Source organism: Xenopus laevis, chromosome 1L, assembly GCF_017654675.1.
Source record: "Xenopus laevis strain J_2021 chromosome 1L, Xenopus_laevis_v10.1, whole genome shotgun sequence".
NCBI classification, from domain to species: domain Eukaryota; kingdom Metazoa; phylum Chordata; class Amphibia; order Anura; family Pipidae; genus Xenopus; species Xenopus laevis.
The window spans coordinates 188,259,551-188,284,022 of NC_054371.1; the positions used below are offsets into that span (position 1 = coordinate 188,259,551).

Consider the following 24,472-nt stretch of genomic DNA (forward strand, 5'->3'; position numbering starts at 1 on the left):
ATACAGGATATGATGTCACTGACATAAGATTGAGGAGGATGTACTGTAGACTCATCTTATCTGCTAGCCAGGAAACTTTGGCGAAAGAGGTAACGTTCTGTAAAATTTGCACTTTAGTAAATTTGCAGATTAATGATCGTTCGTCTAATCGAAAATTTGCCTGGCCCAAAACTACGCTAGCGTAGCCAGGGGGTGCTCTGGCGGATGGAGAAACACGCCTCAGGCGGCAGCGCGCCACTATGTACATGGGGTGGCAAAAATGCAGCTCCTGGCACTTTTGGGGGCCAATTCATTAACTTCGAGTGAAGGATTCGAAGTAAAAAAACTTCGAATTTCGAAGTGTTTTTTGGGCTACTTCGACCATCGAATGGGCTACTTTGACCTTCGACTACGACTTCGAATCGACGGATTCGAACTAAGAATCGTTCTACTATTCGACCATTCGATAGTCGAAGTACTGTCACTTTAAGAAAAAAATTCAACCCCCTAGTTCGCCATCTAAAACCTACCGAACCCAATGTTAGTCTAAGGGGAAGGTCCCCATAGGCTTGCCTAAGTTTTTTTGGTCGAAGGAAAATCCTTCGATCGATGGATTAAAATCCTTCGACTCAATTGAACGGTTATTCCTTCGATCGTTCGATCGAAGTTTTTGCGCTAAAATCCTTCGACTTCGATATTCGAAGTCGAAGGATTTTAATTCCCAGTCGAAAATCGAGGGTAAATTAACCCTCGATATTCGACCCTTGGTGAATTTGCCCCTAAGAGTTGAATTTCCCGTTTTCAAACAATCAAGCTCTCTGCGCTAGCATCCTCTACGCCTGTTAGTAAATTGGAGAGATGCCTGTGGGTGGGATTTCTGGTGAATTTTCGCTAGCGACGGCCACTTCGCCCTTGATTAAGTTTGCCCCTTTGGGTGAAGGGGACCCTGTTCATTTTACTGTAATTGCCTTTGTCTGAGCTTTAAATTGCTGGATTATTTGGTGACTGAAAAGGGCATACATGGAATGCGTATAAGAGAACACTAACCACACCCTGCGCTCCACATATTGACTATTATACAATTAAGCACAGTTTATAGAAAAGTAAAACAATTTGACCCCAAGATGCTCTTCTCATTAACAAATCTATCAACTGGGTCCAGTCAGTCAGCAGCAGGTGGCACTGTTGCTTCAGATAAATTATATTAGTAGTGTAAAATTTGTTAATATCTTGAAAACTGAAAAATAAAATTAATTTATAAAAAGGGAAATTGCTCGGAAGATTTTACAATCAATGGTTTACATTTTCTTTAAAAAAAACAAAAAAAACCTCTAGTGTGTAGCTGATCCAGAATTGGCCTGAACTGGTGACAGAATAACTGGGGTCCAAAAGCTAAAGCTATAGTGGGAGGAGTTATTCAGTGATAGACTGTTCCCATGTACAGGTATAAGAGCTATCATCTGCAATGCTTTGGACGTGGCCTTTTACAAACAAGCGATCATTATGTAGTTAAAAATCATCTAAACATTAAATAAACCCAATAGGATTGTTTTGTCACCAACATGAATGAATACAGTGTGGTTGCCAAGTACAAGGTACTGTTTTATTATTACAGAGGAAAAGGAAATCATTTTTTAAAAAGATAATCATTTGCTTAAAATGGACTCTATGGGCCTTCCTATAATTCGGAGCAGGTTTCCAGATAAGAGATCCTATCCCTGTAATAACAGACTAAGAGCAATAATGCCTTATAATATAAAATTTGTGTCACACTTTTGTTATGGAAATCCCATGGCATTTTTATTATGCTGTATAAAAAACGTCGGGATAATACACCGCACATTGCTAGGCTTCGCCATGTAAAAAACGGCATCAAATTTTCAAGAGTTTTTTCTTCTTCTGCCAGAAGCAATGTACAATAACAGCGGCAAATCTGGCATTCGTATGGCGTAAAATTACACACACCATGTGATATTTTAAACAGCTTTTTACACTGTTTTTTTGGCAAATTCCCTTTTACACAGCATAATAAATATGCCCCTAAATGTTTTCATATTTTAAAACAGGGTGTTCCATATTCCCTAGTAGTCGTTACTGTCTAGTATCAAATTAAAACTATTAGTCATATATAGACATAAATTGCAAAATAAACCCTAAAATAATGTTCATCTATTAATATGGTAAATAACAGTTTTCACTTTACAGAAACAGATTGTTCCTGTTGTAAATACATTCATCAGATGAAAACCTCCAGTGACTGTAAAGCAGACAGTAGTCTAAACAAAGTATTAATCTACCATATGTCATTGTTTTTATCAAGGCAGAATACTGTACATATTTGGTGTACTGACTGGCTGTTTTCCAAGGTGAAGGATCCAGTGAAAGGATAAGAGATACAGTACATGAAATAATATCTATGCTTAAATAAAATTAGCAGCTATAGTAGCTCAATATAATTTAAACTATTTGGTGCAGTATACAGTATGGGGCAGATTTATCAAAGGTCGAAGTAATAATTTTAATTAAAAAAATTGAAATTCAAGCTATTTTTTGTGTACTTCGACTAGGGAATAGTCCAAATTAGTTTTGAATTTGAAAACTCGAATATCAAAATTTATCATGTACTTTCTCTTTAAAAATTAGACTTCGATCATTCGCCATATAAAACCTGCTGAATTGCTGTTTTACTCTATGGTAAATCGTACGATTTGATGAAAAACTGACCTATTCCCTCAAAACAAAATTTTTGATAAATTTCGATTGGCATTATTAATTCGAATTTCGAAGTTATGGGAGTTCAAAAAAACTCCCATTACTTCGACCCTTGATAAATCTGCCCCTTAATGTACATTAAATATGATAAGGCACTGAAGAAAAGGGAAACATTTTAGAAATAAAGATCAGATTGAGGACTTTAATATTAGTTTCTTAATGTGAATGTCTGTAATTTGTAAATTACTTTGCTGTATAGTTTGAAATATTAACAAGTGAAAGGATGAAGTCACACAAAGTCTAGCATTGCATCTCAGTGCTATTCATGTGGATTAGTCAGTAATGTTTTCTTTTTCTATGCAAGTCTACATTGGTAGCTGCAAACAAAGGGACAGACAAAGTTGTGTCAAAAACAAAGAAAAAAGGGAACACATGGAGCATATTTCTGCCGACCATGAACACATGGACCTGTCCACCTCTGGGCTTAGAGTCCCCACCTATAAGTGCTGAAACTACAAGGAATAAGCAGACAATTAAAGGTTTATCTACTAGTTTATCCCCAACCTTTTGAACCCGTGAGCAACATTCAGAAGTAAAATGAGTTGGTGAGCAACACAAGCATGAAAAATATTCTTGGGGTGCCAGATACGTGCTGTGATTGGCCATTTGGTAGCCCCTATGTGGATTGTCAACCTACATTGAGGCTCTGTTTAGCAGTAAACCTGGTTTTTGTTCAACCAAAACTTGCCTCCAAGCCCAGAATTCAAAAATATGCTCCTGCTTTGAGGTCACTGGGAGCAACTTACAAGGGGTTGGTGAGCAACATGATGCGCACGAGCTACTGGTTGGGGATCACTGTACTAGAGCATGGGAACGCAAATTTGACTTAAGAACAAACCTACAGACCCTATCTTGTACATAACCCGTGGACTGCCTGTAATCAAAATGATTTCCTTTTTTTCTGTAATAGTAAAACCGTACGTTCTACTTGATCAAAACTAAGCAAAAATCACCCTATTGAGTTTATTTAATGTTTAGAAGATTTTCTAGTAGACTTAAGGCATGAAGATCCAAAGTATGGAAAGATCTGTTATCCAGAAAACCTTAGGTCCCAAAAATTCTGGATAACAGGTCCCATACCTGTACTATCAGCCCTGGCTATCCTCACTAATTATATTGTTGCAATATGAATTTTATCCAGGGTAAAAGGGTACAAAACTGGCATTGTGCTGTCTTGAACTATAGTAATTGCCCTAGAAATTATGAAAATGTCCTAAAGACTCTTAATAAAAACTCCCTTACAAATAAAGGAGCATACAAAACAGAATGTGATGGAACACCGTAGGACTCATTAAAGAACACAATGAAAAATGTACAGTCAATTTGGGAAGATACTTGTGTCTGTACATGCTACTTACAACAACATGCTGCTTACTTTATTAATTGCATCCAAAATTCAAAGTGCAGGGCACAAGGGAACCCAGGAATTAATACCTGCCCTGAGGATGTGTTACTTAAAAATCCCATAGACCTTTAAATGCTAAATAAATGCTAAATATACTATACATATTGAAAATGGGTAAGTGCAGAGGACACTTCTCTTTGTATGAATTTTATGTTCACCTTCACCTAATGATTTAAAATGTAGTGCTGAAGTGTTTTTTCTATATTCACCAATATGGACCAATTCAACAGCTATTAGTGAGGCTTTGCTTGGTGTACAAGACTTAGCTGGCTGAATATTACAATATACACAAAATATTAGGAGTTCTTATGGCAATAAACTTGAATCTTCAGTAAGACTCAAGTTACCAAATATGTAATCTAAAGCCTAATTAGATTTTTCTATGCAATGAAGTGCTGTACAATGGCTGTACAAATGATCTGAATAGGGGCACCATAAATAATAAATGCTAAATGTGTTATATTTGTAGTTACTTAGCTTAGTTTACTCACAGTATATAGGTAATTATTCCTACAGACCACATGTCCACTTCTGGCCCATAGGCGCATCCCCTTAGAATTTCAGGTGCTAGAAAAAAAAAAGAACATGTGAATTAATTTCTTTTCAGCTATAGTCTTAACATAGGAAGGCATTAATATCTGTATGTAAATATATTATTATAGACTATGCAGCCCAGACTTTCCACGTGTGTATGTAGTGTATATATGACACTTTTTATTCTCAGTATATGATCCTTTGAAATAAAACACATGCTAGAACAAGTGAGACATGGTTTTCAGTTGCATTTGGATATAATTCTGAGAAAAAAAATGTTGGACAAAAATATTGTGAATATTAAGTCATGATTTCTCAATGGACCATTATTTACAAAGTGCAGGGCAAGTAGCAAAGTACAAATAAGTGCACAAAATTACTTGTTTTCTTGCATGTTTGACCCAAATGTACAGGTCTTTGTGCTCCAGAATGGAACACAATGTGCCCCCCATGAACACATTGCTGGCAATATTTAGCAGTAATGTACTCATGAGAGATGGGATACACAATGCATCCCTACAAGCCCTATTACTCTACTATTCACCTAACAGGCTGGGGAGCAAAGGCAATGCTCAGTAGAAATGACAACTGAATATGAACTGGACAGTTTACTGATATACTGCCAAGCAATCAACCCTCTGCACTAATCACAGCCGATCCAAAGATGTACAGAATGGATTAGAATACCCAGTTTAGTTTTTGAAATGCACTTTCTCTCTTTTTGTTTATTCCACTTTTAATCTCAATAGTTATCCCAGTTTGGAGCCCCAAATCAATCATTTGAATTTTTTAACATGTCCATTTTCAATGACATGTTATATACCAAATGGCCTGTCAAAGAGAGAATTGCAGTTGCCTTTGAACATTAATCTTTCATTGTTAAATACATACATATATTAGGTTAGTTAAAGAAGAAGGAAAGGCATCCTGCACTTGGGGGTGCCAAATGTTAGGCACCCCCAAGTGATTGTATTGACCAGTAGCGTAACTAAAATGGCGAATGTCTTGCAACCATGAGGTCAGGGCCTTGATCTCAATCCACTTGAGAATCATTGGCACTGTTTAAAAAAAGGAAACACACACACAAGCATCATGCAATACCTGAACAACGTGAAACAAAATCAAGCTGCAACAGTGTAAAACTGGTGCACACATTCCCCAAAAGCATAAATTATTATTGTTGGAACTTTTCAAAATATGAAAGCATGATTATACTCTATTTATATGTCACTGACATATTCCACAGCTCTACAGAGATTTGTAGTTATTTACATCAGTCCCTGCCCCAGTGGGGCTTACAATCTAAGGTCCCAATCACATTCACACTCACTACGATTTTAACAGGAGCCAGTTAAAGGGGCTGTTCACCTTCCAATGCTTTTTTTTGTTAGTTCAGTTGGTTTCAGATTGTTCACCAGAAATAAAGATTTTTTTCCAATTGCTTTCTATTTTATATGTGTGACAGTTTTTCTAATATTAAAATGTAAAGTCTAATTATTCAACTTCTAAAGCAGCTCTGGGAGGATGGGTAGACGACTCTCTAAACTGTTCTAAATTGATACATTTAGTTGATACATTTCTTATCTTTAAACATAAACAGGTGAAGGAAGCCACAAACTGCAGAACACTGCTGCTGCTTAGTGTTTTATTATACACACGACATGTTTCAGATCATATGGAGCCTTTCTCAACACTTGTATAATAAAACACTAAGCAGCAGCAGCGTTCTGCAGTTTGTGGCTTCCTTCACCTGTTTATGTTTGGTGAATCTTGGGTCTGTGCGGTGTGACCTTTGGAAGGTGAGCCTACTACTATGAATATTTGGGATATACTGAAGGACATTTATATTTCTGACATTACTTATCTTTGTCCCCACTGAGCAGAATCTCTGGGTTTCATTACAGGCAGCTGTTAGAATTGATACAATAGTTGCTAATACTATTGTATTGCTGCTAAGAAATGTACCAACTAAATGTTGCAAAATTGTAACAGCGCAAAACCTGCACCAGAATTACTGAGCTGCCAGAACGAAAACGAGAGAAAGGAACCTTAAAGTTTAAACTTGAATTTTGGCAAAACAGTAAAAAATAAAAAAAAATAGAAAGCAATTGAAGAAAGTCTTTATTTCTGGAGAACAATCTGAAAACAACTCAACTGAAAAAGTGTTTGGAAGGTGAACAACCCCTTTAAAGGAGATGCAAAGGTAAAATCACTGAGGGTCCCAAGTTATTAGGCTTCCCCTAGATATTACTACCTGCTCTTCATCAAAAAACATCACATCGGCTATTTGCTAAGCGCCACGTTACCATTTTCTTTTATCCTCCCAGGTGTTCTCTGTGCTAGTTCTAGATGGGGAAATGCCCAATACAGAAATCTCAGCAAAGCATGAGCATGCACTTGCCCAAGCCTGAAAGGAGATGCCTGGAAGACTTGAAAAAACATGGCAGCATGGTGCTTAGCATACAGTGACTCCAACAGATTCGGCTCTCGCACACCCTAACGAAATGAATGGTAAAGGTACCTGGTGCTCAAAAGGTAGCAGTTCGGCCGCCTCATAAGAGCAGTTCCATAGATAAAAAATCCATTGACACACAGGATTGATGCAAGCAAGGCTGCCTTGTTTGTTGTAATGCGGAGTACAACGTTGCAAAAATGACAGATTCTGAGTTTTGAAATAGATATATCCAAAACTACCAAGTCTGAATCTTCTCCCTGTCAAACTACTGATTTGGGCAATAATCCAAGCCAGTGCTATATATTTTTTAATGTTATATAAGTCCTTCATAGCATTCATCAGATTGCAGCATATTTCCAGTCTTGGTGTAGCTATTGTGCACACTGCAGGATATGTTAACAAAAAGAATACAGTTTTCTTTTTTTCCCTATTTCATTTATGAAGCCTGATAATTACACTTCCAGAAAATTCAATTTGTGCACATACTGTATTATCTGCCTTTCTGTCTGCCTCTAATATGTTCCCTGATACTTCTGATGTGACTTAGCTTTATCAGTTTATCATCCTCTTGGTTGCTGGTTTATAATATTTTAATACTGCCAGGCTTTTCCTCCTTGTTTTGCCTCTGTCTATTCAACACTTTTGATTTCTAATACTGAGTCATCAGTACAATTTGCAGTCAATATAAATGGGTTTTCTAAGGGGCTTGAAAGACGTTGAAAGCTAATAAAAGCTGGCCAGAATATAATGCTGCACAGAATGTTAGCAATTTGCATTAAAATGACATAATAAGTCATGCATTTGGAAAAGATTCCATTATACAGGTTATACTGAGGAGCTCGCACTGATAGCGAATGAAGGATTTCTGTCTATGGAATCTTGGGCACTTCAGTGTTATATTTAAGTATTTATATGTGTAGATTAATTTGGCATGCCTGATTATCATATGGCCTTATGCAGCAAATGTGGTTTGGTCTTATTTTATTGTCTATTTCCGATTTGTCCCAATTCCCTTTCAAGATTCAAGCCTGCATAGACCTTGAATTGTTACAGCATGTTGAAGGGATTCTGTCATAGAAATAAATGTTTTTTTAAAAAATGCATCAGTTACTAGCGCTCCACCAGCAGAATCCGGCATTGAAATTAGTCTTTCAAAAGAGCAGACCTTTTTTTTTTGTTTTATTTAATTTTGAAATCTGACATGGGGCTAGACAAATTGTTAGTTTCCCAGGTGCCCCCAGTCATGTGACTTGTGATAAACTTCAGTCACTCTTTACAGCAGATCTGCAATTCTAAGTAATATCAACCTCTCTTCCCCCAGCAGTCCATCAGCAGAACAATAGGAAGGTAGTCAGATATTATCTCCCTGACACCTGCATTGCTAAAAATGCTCCCATGCTCCAGTGGTAGATATAAGAACTCAATAGTAAAAATCCAAGTCCAGCTAACCCAACTCCAACTCCTTCAGTTATATTGAGTAGGAACAATAGCTTGTGACAATAATTCTATTGTGAAGTGCTGGATCTTTTCGAAAGCACATGACCGGGCAAATTGCCCCAAGATGGTTGCCTACACAATTTTACAAAAAAAAAAAACATTTATTGTTTCAAAAATAACATTTTAAATGGTATAATGAATTCCATATTTTCCTTTTCCTGATGTTCAAATCTGCTGCTCTGAGTAAAGATAAAGAAGGTAAAGAAGTAGGGATGCACTGAATCCAGGATTCGGTTCAGGACTCTGCCTTTTTCAGCCGAATCCTTCTGCCCGGCCAAACCGAATCCAAAACCTAATTTGCATACGCAAATTAGGGGCAGGGAGGGAAATTGCATTACTTTTAGTAACAATACAAGGAACTAAAAATGTTTTCCCCTTCCCATCCCTAATTTGCATATGCAAATTAGGATTCGTTTCGGTATACTGCCGAATTCTTTTGCGAAGGATTCGGGGGTTCGGCTGAATCCAAAATAGTGGATTCGGTGCATCCCTATAAAGAAGTACTGAATGAATTACAAGAGGCCACTAATACTAGACATTATTCCCTTAAAATGCCATACATGACCACTATATGTCTCTTTTTTTTGTGTTAAATAAATACTAATATTTACTGTTATTGTTTTACCCCTAAAGTACCTCCCAATTGGCTCTACTCCACTCTGTTTTATGCCTTTCTATGCCACCTATACAGATGAGCATAACTCTGGCCCTGGACACACTTGGTTGTAAACTGTAACAGATTGTCCGACTTGCTCTCCACCTGTTCAGCTCTCCAGGCTGTGAGTTATACAGTAAAGAAACCACCCGTTCAACATCTCTTATTATATTACTATGGCTACAGAAAGACAAAAGGCCCACTCTAATAAGCCTCCTGCTTATTAAATAGGCTCAGAGTATTTTATCATGGATAATTTTATATTAACAGATCCAGTTCTCTATACAATACTGCACTGTTTTATTCAACAGGGAGGCTGAAATATTAAATTAGTATAAATTTAACAAAATTATACAAGCATTTAGTCTGACAGGAACAAATTATTCCAGCCAGGAAGCAGATGCATAATTTACTGCCATTGCCTCGTATGAAGATGCAAAACAAGTCTATTTTGTCATAAAACCGAGACGCTAGAAAAAAAATATTTAAAGGAATAGCATCATAAAATATTTGTTTAATAGCAGATTTCCCAATCCAATAGATGCCAATGTTTGTCAGCAGATTTCTCACCGCCATAGAGAATAACACCATCTCCAAGAATAGTGCAGAATTTGCATGCACATAAAATCTGAAGACCTGAGAACATTTTCTGGCAGGCGAGAAAGCAAATACATCTGGCAGAGAGGAAAGATGGCACATGTATATACTCCCCACAGCTCACACACTTTAGCATGTCAGGAAAATGTACCTGCAAAAACCTATTCTGGGAGGAAAACTGCCACAAGACCATATGGGCACTGTAATTATAAGGGGTGCACTTACTGTGGGCTTCATTTCAGACTTTGTAATATTTTCAGCAAAATTACATGATTTGGCAACAAACGAAATGGCAAATTCAACATACAGCAACAACAACAACAAAAAAAATAAAATAATTGGAACTAGGGAGAAATAAATATAAAAAGGAAAAAAGAATCCCATCATCTGTTTACACACCAACATTGCCTATGAATAAAACTCCATGGGACAGATTTACTAAAGGGCGAATTGACTAACGTTAGTGAAAATTCGCCAGCCTGATATCATTTCATTTGAAGTGATATAACTACGCAAATTCACTAAGATGCGGATTTTACTGAACATAACCTCTTGCGCCAGACTTGCCTTAGATAGGACTTCTTCAAAAAATAGTTGAAAATTTTTCTAAGTCCCAAAAAATGCTGGTGACTTTATTTTTAAGGGTGATAGGCTGCAAAAGCTCGTAATTTTTTTCTGGGGTACTCGGCTTCCCCCCTACATTTCCTCATCATTATTTATTTATATAGCGCTGTCAAGATACGCAGTGCTTTACTGCAGTTATAGCAAACAGGGAATAGATGGTGGATAACAAACAAGGATTACAGAATACAATAGGGTTAGAAGGACCTAGAGATTAGAGTTTACAAACTAAAAGGTTAGGGTACAATTGAGACATTAGGATTATATAAACACGTTGTCATTTTTGATACAGCAATGATAAATTAAGGTACATCGAATAAGCCTCTTTAAACAGATGGGTCTTTAAGGAGCACTTGAAAGTTTGGAAAGAAGGAGAAAGTCTGACAGCTTGTGGCAGAGAGTTCCAGAGAAAAGCAGAAGCCCGAGAGAAGTCTTGTAAAAGAGAATGGGCAGAAGTGATCAGAGGAGAAGTGAGGCGAAGATCAGAAGCAGAGCGTAGGTTTCGTGAAGGAGTGTATTTGGAGATTAGAGATGAAATATAGGGAGGGGTTTCATTATTAAGGGCCTTGAATGTGAGTGTAAGTAATTTGAATTTGATTCTAGAAGAGATTGGGAGCCAGTGAAGGGACATACATGTGGGAGCAGCTGATGTTGAGCGGCGAGCTAGATGAATGAGTCTAGCAGCCGCGTTTCCTAACATATGGCACATATACTATACACTGGGCACATGTGTAGGGCAATATAACAACTTTATTTTATTTTATTAAGGTTCCCTGGGCTTGTGTAATGTAATGTATTTGCTGCAACATATACATTCATTCAACTTTAACTTTCCGCCATATGCAAATGAGGCAATGCAAGCGCAACTTCGCTTGACGTAGTAACGCTAGCGCAACTTTGCCAGGGTTTGGCGCCCTGGACGCAACTTCTGATTTTAGTGAATTAGCGATGTCCTGGTGAATCTACGCCTAGAGAAGTGTTGTGATGTGAGCGAAGTAGACGCTAGCGCAAATTCATCGATAAGTGAATCTGCCCCCATCTTTCAGGGTTTTTAGAAACCCTGAATTTCTGACTCACATTGGAAAATTCTGAATTAAATATAAATGTCAGAAGTCACTGCAGCACACTGATCCATTTGTGTGGTTGCAAAAAGTGGTTTATTGGCTTAAAAGTTAGACATTAAATTCATGCCATGAATTGACGTCTAAACTTTGAGCCAATAAAGCACTTTTTGCAACCACACAAATGGATCAGTGTGCTGCAGTAAATTTTGGACTTTCCTATGACTTGTTCTGACCTGAGCAGGGGTCTTACAGACTGTTTAGCACCTGACACATGAAAAGGTACATTGGTAACAGGTAGAGCACTCTAATATTGTGTGCAATTAAATATAAATAACTGAATCTTTAGTCACCAGTTTCATAATAATGATTTTTTTATTTATTTATTTCATGTTTCGTATCTTTTTAAAGACTGTATTTTGGGGTACTGTAGACAGCAGCAGCTTTTTAGGTGCATGTTCTCTTGTTGATTAGTCTCCCAAGTGCACTACACTTACATTATATGCTGCATGAGTAGGATTCCGTATTAATCACAGACCCATCTGCTAAGGATATTGATTTATAAGGGTTTTCACTAGGTTTTCTAGCAGAATGCAAGATTAATAAACATCCCTGCCTCTGGCTAGTTCTTCATGTGATGCAAGATCTGTGAATCAGCTTCCCTATAGACTGAGAAGAAAGGAGAATGTCCTCTTTGAAGGACCTCCTTTATTTCCATAGTGTAAAGTCTTCACCTTTGTTGTGTACTTTTCCCTGTTGCTTTATCCTTCAATTGTTTTACTGTTTACAAGTTTTAAGCATCTCATTTAATGTTCCATACATCATAGAGTTCTTTTCCCCAAGTGATTAGATTATTTCTCATTCAGCATATTCATCAACCTCAAGCTTTGTAGTTATTCTGTTTTTGGAGATTGTGTTTGTACCTTATGGGGTTAAAATAAAAGCCAGCCATAATTTCTTATTGTAACCTTGAGTAAATATATTTCATCTCTTCAGATTTATTAAAGGCATGCACGTTTATTTCTAAACCTGTATTTGCACCTGTAATAAAATATTATATGCTTGATTACTCTACCCCTAATTCTATATAAACAGTGCCCGAGCAGTATTTTATTTAATCAGCTAACTGAGCAATAATTGTGGCACAGTAAGAAAAATGTGATATCACTGGATAATTATATTATGGGAGTTTCTGTAAATGACGACCTTCAATTAGGATCTACCCTGAAGCAAATCTCATTATGAAGCCTCATTACTTATAAAACAACACATGACACATTCTTGTTTTAAGAAATACTAAGGCGATTTGCCATTTTATCTTTATATTTTATTTTTTTCATAAATTCTGATATATTTTGTAGGTTATAATTGTCATTTAGAAACTACCCTAAGGAGCCTTGTGAAGTAAACCTATCTTTTTAAAGGGACAACACTGTCAAATTAATAAGATTTATATGGCTGAAAATGATGTTTGATCACGAGTTAATCAATTAAGAGGCAGATTTTTCAAGGGCCGAATTTCGAGGTGATGGGAGTTTTTTTTAAACTCCCATCCTCTCGAAATTCGAATAAAAAAAGACCAACCGAAATGTATAAAAAAAAAAAAATCACATTTTTTAACTTCGGGTGAATAGGCTGCATTTGATCGTTTGATTCTATTTGATCGAAGTCGATTCGAAAGTATTTTCCTAAAAAACGTAGATTTTCCAAAGTCCACCAAAATGACTCCAAATAGGTTCTAGGACGTCCCCCATAGGTGAAAACAGCTATTAGACAGGTTTTAGATGGTGAATAGTCGACAGGGCGGGATTTACATACTGGGCACCCCTAGGCCCACTGGCGCTCGTAGCCCCGTCCCCTCCATTTTATTTGCTCAAATTTTGCTCATCAATGGGACCAAAGCAATGGGGATTGGTGCGCAGGAAATTTAAAAAATGTAAAAAACATTTGAAAAAACAATTGTATCTCCTGTGCAAAAAGATTTGGGTTTGGGCACAGGAAATTTAGAAAACTTTTTTCAAATTTTAATTGAATTTGGATATCTAGTATAGGTCAATCTAAAAACAACTGGACTTGCTGAGTAATCAATGAAGACGTTTCACTACTCATCCGAGCAGCTTCTTCAGTTCAACTCACTGGTGTGGGAAGTTCTCGGCATATAAACTCTTCCACTAATCCATTTACAATGGCACATTGTAACTCTTCAAAGAGGTGACATCTGAAGAAACTCACAGAGGTGTTGATTCTTGGTCCAAATCTTGGATAAAGAAGACCGCTGGTTTGAACGAGGCGTGAAAGAGGCGATTCATGTCAAGGTGGAGAGACCATCCCTGAACAGAGTCGGGGGCCTTCGACACCACCTGTCTGCTATATACAATGCTGTTCTAACATCTGTACCCCGGCGGATTCAGAACACTTCACACATCCATTCATGCAACTCTCACAAGTAACACCTGTATATAGGAGTTGCATGACACATTGGATAATCCTATCACAACTACACAGAATCAACACCTCTGTGAGTTTCTTCAGATGTCACCTCTTTGAAGAGTTACAATGTGCCATTGTAAATGGATTAGTGGAAGAGTTTATATGCCGAGAATTTCCCACACCAGTCAGTTGAACTGAAGAAGCTGCTCGGATGAGTAGTGAAATGTCTTCATTGATTACTCAGCAAGTCCAGTTGTTTTTAGATTGACCTATACTAGATATGCTATGACCTAGATCAATGAAAATCTTCATAGTCAAATTGAATTTGGACTACTCCTTAGTCGAAGTACACAAAAATAGCTCTAAATTTTTTTTCTTCGAATTTTCAATTCGACCCTTGATAAATCTGCCCCTACAGTATGTGTTAAGTCCCTTTTGGGCTGAAATGCATCTGGCTGATTATGTCATGTGAACAAACCTTGTGCTTTCTCTGCAGTCTAACACCAGATTACTTGCTTTGTTTGTATGTGTGCCATTGACATTGAATTCTGTTGATGTGTATTAAAAAGTGGCTTATTTCATTCTTAATTAAAGATTTATGATTTGCATTTTAACTCTCTAGATAACACAAAATGCTGCAAAATTTAAAACAATATATTTTATACGTATTATCAAAAGTTGAATGCTGCCATAATGTTTTAAGAGATAAAATTATCATACAGTTATACAATCATCATACAAATTATTGCCATCAAACAATACAATTCTTTAAAATAAAATATTAAAGATTAATACTGTTCTGTGGTGACTCCTAGTATGTGCATTGACACCATTGGTTATCATGGGCTTTATAAGTCAACATTGTGGCAAATCATAACACAGAAAAATCTTACCGCAGTACCCTGGGGTTCCACACACCGTCTTCATTGTCACTTGATCATCCACAATTTTTGACAAACCAAAATCAGCTGAAAATAAAAAAAGGGTTTTTACATATGCTTTAAAAATGCAAAAATTAGAAGTGAATATTTATGAGATCGTTAAAGTGTTTCCCCTATTTTTTTTTAAACTGTTATAAAATGCTATCAGTTGGTATGCATAAAGCTAACCCATCCACTGTATGCCTATGACATGCAGGCTGTTTTAAGTGGTCCAGTCCAAGGAAAATGACCCCCATTCTGTTGAACAGAAAATGGCTGCACTATGGAACAATACTGACATTCGAGCAAAGAGCAGAAAGCTAACTTACCTAGTGATGTTGAGTTTAGGCCACTGCAGTTTGCAATAGTGCAGTGATTTCTTATTTAACAGAATGCAAAGTGGCTGACAGTGGGAAGGCTTTTTGGATTCTTTAACCAAACCACCCCTTGGCACATTCACAACACTGCCACTGGTAGATTCACAACCCTTCCACCCTATTTGAAGGATACGTCATGTATGTCCACTTAGTGGCACTGCAACTGCACATGAACCACAAACAGAGGCAGATTCACATGTGAACCTAGACTGTAGCCTAGGGGATCCAGTTTGTTCAGGTGCAGTTAAAGTCTTTATTACAATGACTGGGATATGTAAATTACATCTAGCCACATCTAGGCATCTGCCCAGCAACTAGGGAGACCAGGAAGTGTAGGGATTTAAAGCCATAGGGGCACATTAACCCTATGGTTTTCTACATTGTACCCCATGGGACAATTGGAAGGGGGTCAAGGGCAAATACCCATACATGCACTGTACTGTATATCTCATAAAGTAGGGTAATAATGGCTCTCAAGAATCCCAAGAAATAATATTTAGCTGTAATTTGTCTTTAAATAGTTCTTCTTGCTATTACTCAGGATTCTACTGTGGCAAAGTCCAACTACTTTGTAACAGAGTGCAATAAAAACTAATTAGCAATCAGTCCCTGTAGATTTCATTCTTTACATGATGCTCCATATTTGCACTTAAAGGAATCCCAAAGCCAATTAAATGTAAGTCTATGTTCCTGTAAATGGGCTTCCTAATTCCATCTGTTTCCACCACTTACTGATTTTTCTCTCTATCCCTCATTCATCATGTGGCATTAGGCAGGCATTGTGAGTAACATTCGACAATTAAGAACATATTTCCGATTGTGCTGAGATGCAATTATTCAGCTTTGTTTCTCAATACAGAACAATGCGCTCCATCATGGAAGTGTTTCCATCTCCATGGAAGTATTTGTTGATACCAGAATAGGTACATTTAGCAAATATGCAAACATAAATATCTGCTTCGTGGGTATCTATCAATTAATGTTAATACTCTGTTGAACACTTAGAAGAAAGAAGAAACAAGGATATAATGGTATTCTTAATAAGTACAATAGCTTTCATAATTATTTGTCACAGGGCATTTTAAAATGCATTAAGGTAATCCCGAGGTACAATTATAAAGCCTTTAAATGATGTAAAAATTGTCAGGGAGTCGTAGATAAATAAGAGTTGGGCATAATTTAATGTCACTTCAGGGATAATTTATTAATTTATTACCCTGTTTTTCAATCCCATCATAGAATTATCCATACCTTAAAAAGTAGAAGCTATATTATTTGTAGTATATTAGGTTGTATTTATGTAGGGATACCTGCATGCACTGGACAAGTATTTAGCCAGATTCAATTTAATGAGAAGACTTATCTCACGGTTTATTACAGTATGTGATATACGACTCTCAAACTGACCGTGGAACCCAAGTCTTGCGCCCTCACATAGTGATCCTCCCTAGAGCAGCTCTTATAGGTAAGGAGAGAGTGGGATAGTTTACGTGGCGCCACAAATTTTCCTCTTGATCATACAGGGAGTACTGCAGCCCCCATAGAGGTAAAGGAGATAATTATTTAATAATTATTTTAATACTTAAAAATGATTTAGCTCCCACTTACCTATTTTGAGTGGAGCATCTGGCGCTGGAGTGGCATAAAGTAGATTCTCTGGCTTGAGGTCTCTGTGTACAATTCCATTTTCATGTAAATACTATAAAGCAGAAAATATGTGTTTAATTTAATTTATTTCTATTTCTGATTGTTAAAAAGGGCAACAGACTATGGTGTCGTTTAAATCCGTAGTTTAGATGGAGAGATGTACCATTGCCAAGAATACTTAGCTCCTCCCAGGGTACACTATCTAGTATCATTAAGTCTAAAGCATATATTTATTGGGGTATTACTTTCTTCTAAGATTTCACTTATCATTAGGCAGGTGTTGATGCATGAGATTGTCTTGCATTCATTTTAAGATATGGCAAATAAACCTTTTACAAGCACATTTCTTAATTTATATTCTCTGCAAGAACAGCATTTTGAATATTTAGATTTCCAAATCTAAACAATTGTATACATCTTAAAATAACGACCACTTTGCTGCCAAAAAGTACATTATGCAACGAATGCAAAGTTCTAGATGTGCAAAGAGTTAGTAAAAACTCTCTGCATGACTTTCTGTAAGGCATATAAACTGCATTTAACACTATAAGGGGTAGCATGATTTTTCTGCCCAACTGCACCCAACATTTTTTTGTTCAAAGACTTTAGTTATATCATATTTTAATGTCACTAACCATGATGATCAACTGTCTCCTTTCAGATTTAGAATATAGTGCAATATCATACTGCGTTCTGTTTCCCTTATAGACTGTAAGGTCTTTTAAGCAGGGTCCTCTACCTATTGTCCAACACTATTTGCTGGGCACACCACAAGAAACCTTTGGAGAGGCCCAGCACACACACCAACTCCTACAGTCCCCCATCTTCCTGTTGGCTTTCTTGCTTGCAGGCATGTGGCTTTTAAGGTAAGAGGGGAATCTTATATAGCAGACTTTGAGGTCCAGATTCCCCTGTCTCCTGTGTCTGCTATAGTTACATCAGTCTCATTGTTTGTTGGTGTACATTTTTATGTCTTGTGTTTGTATACCCTTAGATGTTGGGGGACAATGGGGTTAGCTAAGTAATAATACCACTTCAATTACACGTTGCACTGGAGAAGTGCTGACCGAATCCCAAAAAGACTAATTCTAGAGTTTGAAAATGCGCTGTATATCTGTTCTTGAGTGCTTTGGTCTAAGAAGAATACATTTTTTTATAATCCAACCATAAAGTTCTCCCCTATTTTACATGTTGTAACTATTTCTGGATAATTTAATGTTTGTTGGTGGAATCCATCAGAATCAATGGAATCTGGTGTCTGTTCTGTTGCAGTAAAGCAGTAGTGTGGCTGAAAGAAAATACAGTAAATGGAGCTGATTTCATTTGTAATCAATTCCTCTGTTTTCTGCTAAATATAGTGCTCCCCCAATTAAAACCAACTGATAGATTTTTTGCAACCCTGAGACCATTGATGTGTGCAGGTGAGTATTTTATGCTGTTTCATTTCAGGCAACTCTTATTTCAGAAATATTCATTGCAAACATTAAAGGAATTGTTCAGTGTAAAAATAAAAACTGGGTAAATAGATAGGCTGTGCAAAATACAAAATGTTTCTAATATAGTTAGTTAGGCAAAATTGTAATATATAAAGGCTGGAGTGATTTGATGTATAACATGTCAGTCAGAACACTACTTCCTCCTTTTCAGCTCTCTTGGTTTACACTGACTGGTTACCCTGGTTACCAGGCAGTAACCAATCAGAGACTTGAGGGGGGGCCACATGAGTCATATCTGTTGCTTTTGAATCTGAGCTGAATGCTGAGGATCAATTGCAAACTCACTGAACAGAAATGTTCCATGTGGCCCCCCTTCAAGTCGCTGACTAACTCAGAGTTATAGAGCTGAAAAGCAGGAAGTTGGATTCTGGCTGTTTTATTAGACATCTGTTCACTCCAGCCTTTAAAAATTAAATTTTTGGCTAACTAACTATATTAGAAACATTTTTTATTTTGCACAACCCATCTATTTACCCAGTTTTTATTTTCACACTGAACTATTCCTTTAAATATGCAAATCTTTCTCCACTCTTAGCAATGCAGACTGGCCTGTACAACGTTGTACAGTTAAAAGAAAAGTGTACCCCAGTTTTCCTTTAATTCCCTTGCAAACTGCTACAAAAATTTAGGAAATGACAACTGAAATAAAAAAAAAAGGTAAACTAAATAAAGAATAAAAAATCTTTTTGAAATTAAACAATGATTGTATGTTAATGTGTAGCTGTCACATTTCTAGTGTAAAAAGACGTGTTAGCTTAAAAAAAAGCATTTTTTTTACACAGCATTTTACACCACTTTGAATTTGAATTTAGCCAACTGATTTCAATAATAACTCCACGTAAGACTGCACATATTCTTCATGAAAGATTCATTTCAGATGTTAGAGCTGTAACTGCTCTAGTCGATGCAGAGTTTCTCAGGCTAATGGGTTTTGTTTTCCATGATATAAATTCCTATCTATATGTAAGTGTATATACCACACCAGCACAAATATTTACATACTGATAACTACATCTCTAAGTCATTTCAGGGGCAGTGCAGGTTGTTAACCCAGAAAGTCATAGAGAAAAACAGTATTCCATGCATAATTTAGATGAAAGGGCAAACGATTTACATTTAGAAGCAGTGTCATGCCTTTTATAGATTTTATAATTTATTTGTCTTCTGTATGCAACAAGAACAGTGCAATTCATTAGCCCTTTGTGTTACCCTAATCTTACAGAGACGCCACCATGGTGATTGATATTTAAGAAAAAAAATTGCCATGGGGCTGGCAGGTCACTAACTATGTCAAGCTTAACGTTAATAAACACAGTTATAGACACAGTGATTAGACACGCTATTCATCGCTCTCTCGCTCGGGTTACTAAAAATTATCTTTCATATTCCAGTAGTAATTGCTTGCAGTATGCTGATTACATGAACTAAATAATTAGACCTAAAAGTACACATTCGATTGAGATATTTTTGTGTAATGAACAAATGATACAGATGTTAATGGTTCCAGTTAAATTAGTTAGAAGCTGAATCTTGAATAGATTTTGAAAAAAAATCTATTTTCTTCTGTTGGTTTTGCAGTTGCTCATTCTGATGAGTAATTCTTACTCTCCGGTGGTGATATTTTAGGCTAGGTTCCAAAAATGTTGTCATATAAAAAAGATTTAAATATCTGGTAATGTAAGATGAAATCTAATCTTGATTTGAAACATGCTGTAGCCACTGCTTTCCAGGTAATGAAAATACATTGTCCACCCTTTGATAGACTTGACTACTGTTTTTCTTTTTAAAAAGCAGTTGAAGACCAGACTAAAGATTGGAAAAGTATTGCTGTACTGCTTCCCATGGCCAGCAGCCTTATGCTTATATAATTATTTTGCACATGGTCTACTCTCTGGTACCCAGTACTTTACTTATTCTTAACCAATTTTACATACTTATTCTTACCCAACTTACTTTACTTATTCTTATCTAACAGGGTCCCCAACATTTTATACCCATGAGCCACATTCAGATGTAAAAAGAGTTCGGGAGCAAAGCAAGCATAAAAATGTTTCTAGGGGTGCCAAGTAAAGGCTGTGATTGGCTATTTGAGCCCCGATATGGAATGACAGCCTACAAGAGGTTCTGTTGGGTTAGTACACCTGGTTTTTATGCATCCAAAACTTGCCTCCAAACCAGGAATTCAGAAATAAGCACCTGCTTTGAGGCCACTGGGAGCAACATCCCAGGGGTTGGTGAGCAACTCATAGCTAACAAGCCATACATTTAAGTTGAAGCCACCCCGTGGCCAAATTTATTTACAGTTTTCCTCTGTTGTGGAGCTCCTTGTGTGGGTCCTTAGTTTGGTTATGTGAAGCTTGCAACCACTAGGTGAAGAGTACTTTCTGCACATGAGAACCCATATAGTACACCCAGAATGCTCAGATATCACCCATGTAGGTATATTGAAATACATTAAGCAAGTCATACACAGAGTATAATTGCATGTTTGACCTGCCCAGGCCTATACAACCAAAAGTTGCCAAACAAATTAACATTTTAAGTGTCCTCAACAGTAATATAAAGCCATAAAAGTCTATTTTTGCCGATTCCAGAATTTTTAATATATTCAGCAGGTTATTGGGGACATTTTGCAAAAAAGCAGAGGCCTCCACAAATGTGTTTTTTAATGATTACAGTTGCCATGAACTAGATAAGGAAGGCAGAGAGAGTTTGTGAGTATAATTAGTGGTTAAAAATATATAGTGTAGGAAGAAACAGAGAAAAGACAGAGAAAGATACTGACTTTTCTGCTGCTTAAAAGCTATCTCAGAACAGCAGGAGAGACATCCGAGAAAGAGAAATAGGAACAAGTAAGTAGAAAGCATAGAGATGTAGAGGGAGGTAAAGAATATCAAAGGTAGAAACTAGAAGGTTAAGCTATAATGAAGTGAGGCAAAGGAACAGTATGATATTGTGCAATGTGACTTTGTTGTGAAGGTTAAAGGATGGTAAGGGGTCAAACTTTCAATACATAAAATATTTTAAGAATCCTTGCCATATGATGATATGAGTCATGAGAGTGACAAGGTAGAGTTCTCATGGGTATAATTACTAACACCGTGTGTAACAAACTGAGTTATGAATTCATACAGAGCAGTGTTTCACATATATATAATGTTTGTCTAGTGCAGCTAGCCCCAGGCAGTACAGGGATAATGACAGCAAACTTATTCTGAAGCAATGATTTGCACCCCACAGCCCGTCTTCAAACAGTCACATCTAACCTGTACTGCTGCCCATAATTACACCATTACATTACCCAGCACCCACGTTCACTGCTCTGTGACCCAAACATGCCAGCCCACAGACATTTGTAACACTCTTCCTAGCAATTTGGCGCCCCCATTAACCAAGGAAAGTAAACTTAAAGCTGTAGCCTATAGTTGTAGCTGTTGCCTTGGTGATACATAATCACATACCTGCTAAAATAAAAAGCATTTATTCAATAGCAATTACATATCAATGGAATCGAATTCAAGATTAAAAAAACAAACAAACAACCAAAAACATTTGTAAGTGACATTCAGGGGGTTATTTACTAAAATCCAATTTTATCTTAGTTTTTTTAATAAAAACCAACCAAAAAACTCATCCATGATTTTGCCTTATTTATCATTAAAATAACTAGAAAAAATCAGATCGGGAAAAAACTTGATAAAATCGAGCAAAAACCTGAATTGTGCAATTTTTTCAGACTCTTCTCCCAAATCGCTCGTTTTTTGGAGTTATTGCCCAAAACCCCCTAATTTTTTGGGTTATTGGGCTAAACCCAGAGCAAACCACGATTTCTTCAAATTGAGATAGAGAAGAAGATGGTGCCGTGAGCTCCGCTGTGCTCACTCTGCATGTGCGGTCGCTATTTCTAGATTGGGCAGAATTCAGGGGTTAAGACTGTGCAGGGGGGAGGCATGGAGGGGGGCCAGCGGAGGAGGGCCAGTGGGGACTTATCACCATGGGGGGGTTTAGTTCTCCTTTAATATTTTAAATCTGCCCCTTGCACACACAAAACTATCATTTATCCCAACCTCTCCAAAGATAATACATTTTACATGAAATCCACCGCTATACATACAGTATTTTCTTTCTAAATGGAAAGTATATATAAATATAGTAAAGTGGTAGTCCCCTTTTATAAACAAGACATCAACAACATATCTAGAGACAGAATGCTTTCATGCAGTACATATATCATTATTCTACTTGGAGGATGAAACAATCACAGTTACTCTCTGTACACATACCTTCGGGCATTTCTGTATCTTTGTACATAACAGCCTCCCAAGACTGAAGGATCAATTTATACAGTAAAGGTTTAGGTATCAACATTTCAAAAGACCTTGCAAATGTAAGTAGCGCACATCTATGTTACACCACTGGCAGCCTATCTACTCAAATCTTTATATAAGACTGACCTATACAAGAACCTCGCTGATCACTGCTTATGATATTCTCCAACACATAACCCTGAATATGATCTTCTAACAAACCTTCACACATCTTCTACAAAAATAGATGTTTTTAGTCTACAGTTGTTGATTTTTGATCAGATACCATAAAATCTGGGACTTGAGAAAGGGCCAAACATAAAAAGACTGATGGAAATGCACAGCATGTGGGGGAAAGAAGTTCTTAGGAGCCGGCAATTCAATGGCAATTTAATCCGGTAGCTATTGTGCATCAAATACCGAAATGTTTGTTTTGATTCCTCTTCTAAGACTAAAACATATTTACTATACAATCTAATCTACCAAAGCATGAGAAAGGACCTTAAGGCAGAAACAAAGCAGCCATGGTTGTTATTTTTGCCTAAATATTAGCACATTTTCCTCAAATGGACTCAAGTGATGACAGAATAATACAAAATACAGTGAAACTTCAAATTTAAATACCCTAATTTTAAGTTTCCCCTCATTTTACACATTTTGTGGTCCCATCAATATATAATGCATAATACATTTCCTTGATTTTACATTTTTCAGATTATATATTATTTTTTTCTGGTACATATCATACATAACATATCGTGCTTCTTTTGCATTAGAAAAAAAATTAACAAAACGTTTCACGTCGACTTTTAATAATACAAAATGCAGATTTTTTTGGTAATAAAATACTTACAGCAACTGCCTCCAGGATTTGCTTGACAGCATCTGCAGCATCCCTCTCACTATAGTAGCCCTTTTCTACAATCCTGCAGAGAAACCAAGAACCATTTAAGCCTGGCAGAATTAACAAGGTCTGTAGAGAAACATTCAGTATAATGGGGCAAGTCTGTGAATGGAAAGCAATTTGCTCAGGGTCCTTGAAGTCATTTATGGGGTTTGCAAGTGGGGAGCAATGGGTAGCACTGCACTTCCCACGGTCTCCCTATGTCTGAGTGGGTCCTCTCAAGGCACTTTGGTTTCCTAAAACGTACAGGCAGGTTAACTGGATTGTAATATAATAATATCAAGAAAAAAACCATTAACTAGAAATACACGGTTTATGCCTGCAGGTTTTAATACTGTCATTGCGTTTTATTTGAGTTTAACAAGCAGGAAGACCAGAATAATTCCGGGAGCAGCAGTGAATGTTGGAATGCTAATAAAAGCCCCAGAAACTGCAGTAGGAACAAATGCTGCCAGAAACTGTGAATGCCGATTTCCTTGTTAGTCCTTTCAGCTTCTAAAAATATTGCAAACAGGGCTTGTGTCAAGACTTCTAATAATGTGTACTATTTGTGCACTTCTCCTCTTTGCTTGATTTCAGAAAGAGTCAAAAGGAAACTTGAATGAGAATGAGATGGGGTGCCAGCTTGCCAATTACAGACAAAAATACTTCATATTGAGTGAGTGATCAATTTCCCTTTAATGACTCCACGATATACAGAAAATTCAGAGCTAACGGAAAATCTCATATCCCATACTGTATGCCATGACATACAGTATAAGCTAGATCTGTTATAAATGCCATTTAAATGCACTATATTGTTGTTTATTTAGCTG

General features: G+C 36.9%; 1 protein-coding gene across 2 annotated transcripts in view; it reads right to left on the reverse strand.

The window, feature by feature from the left end:
• Positions 1-24,472, reverse strand: part of camk4.L (calcium/calmodulin-dependent protein kinase IV L homeolog) — an 87,792-nt gene that overhangs the window by 7,541 nt on the left and 55,779 nt on the right. For both annotated transcript variants that reach the window (XM_018255836.2, NM_001085751.1), the window contains 4 exon segments: positions 23,607-23,679; positions 16,912-17,002; positions 14,900-14,974; positions 4,648-4,723 (listed from right to left, as the gene is read on the reverse strand). In XM_018255836.2, coding sequence (XP_018111325.1) covers positions 4,648-4,723; positions 14,900-14,974; positions 16,912-17,002; positions 23,607-23,679 — 315 coding nt within the window.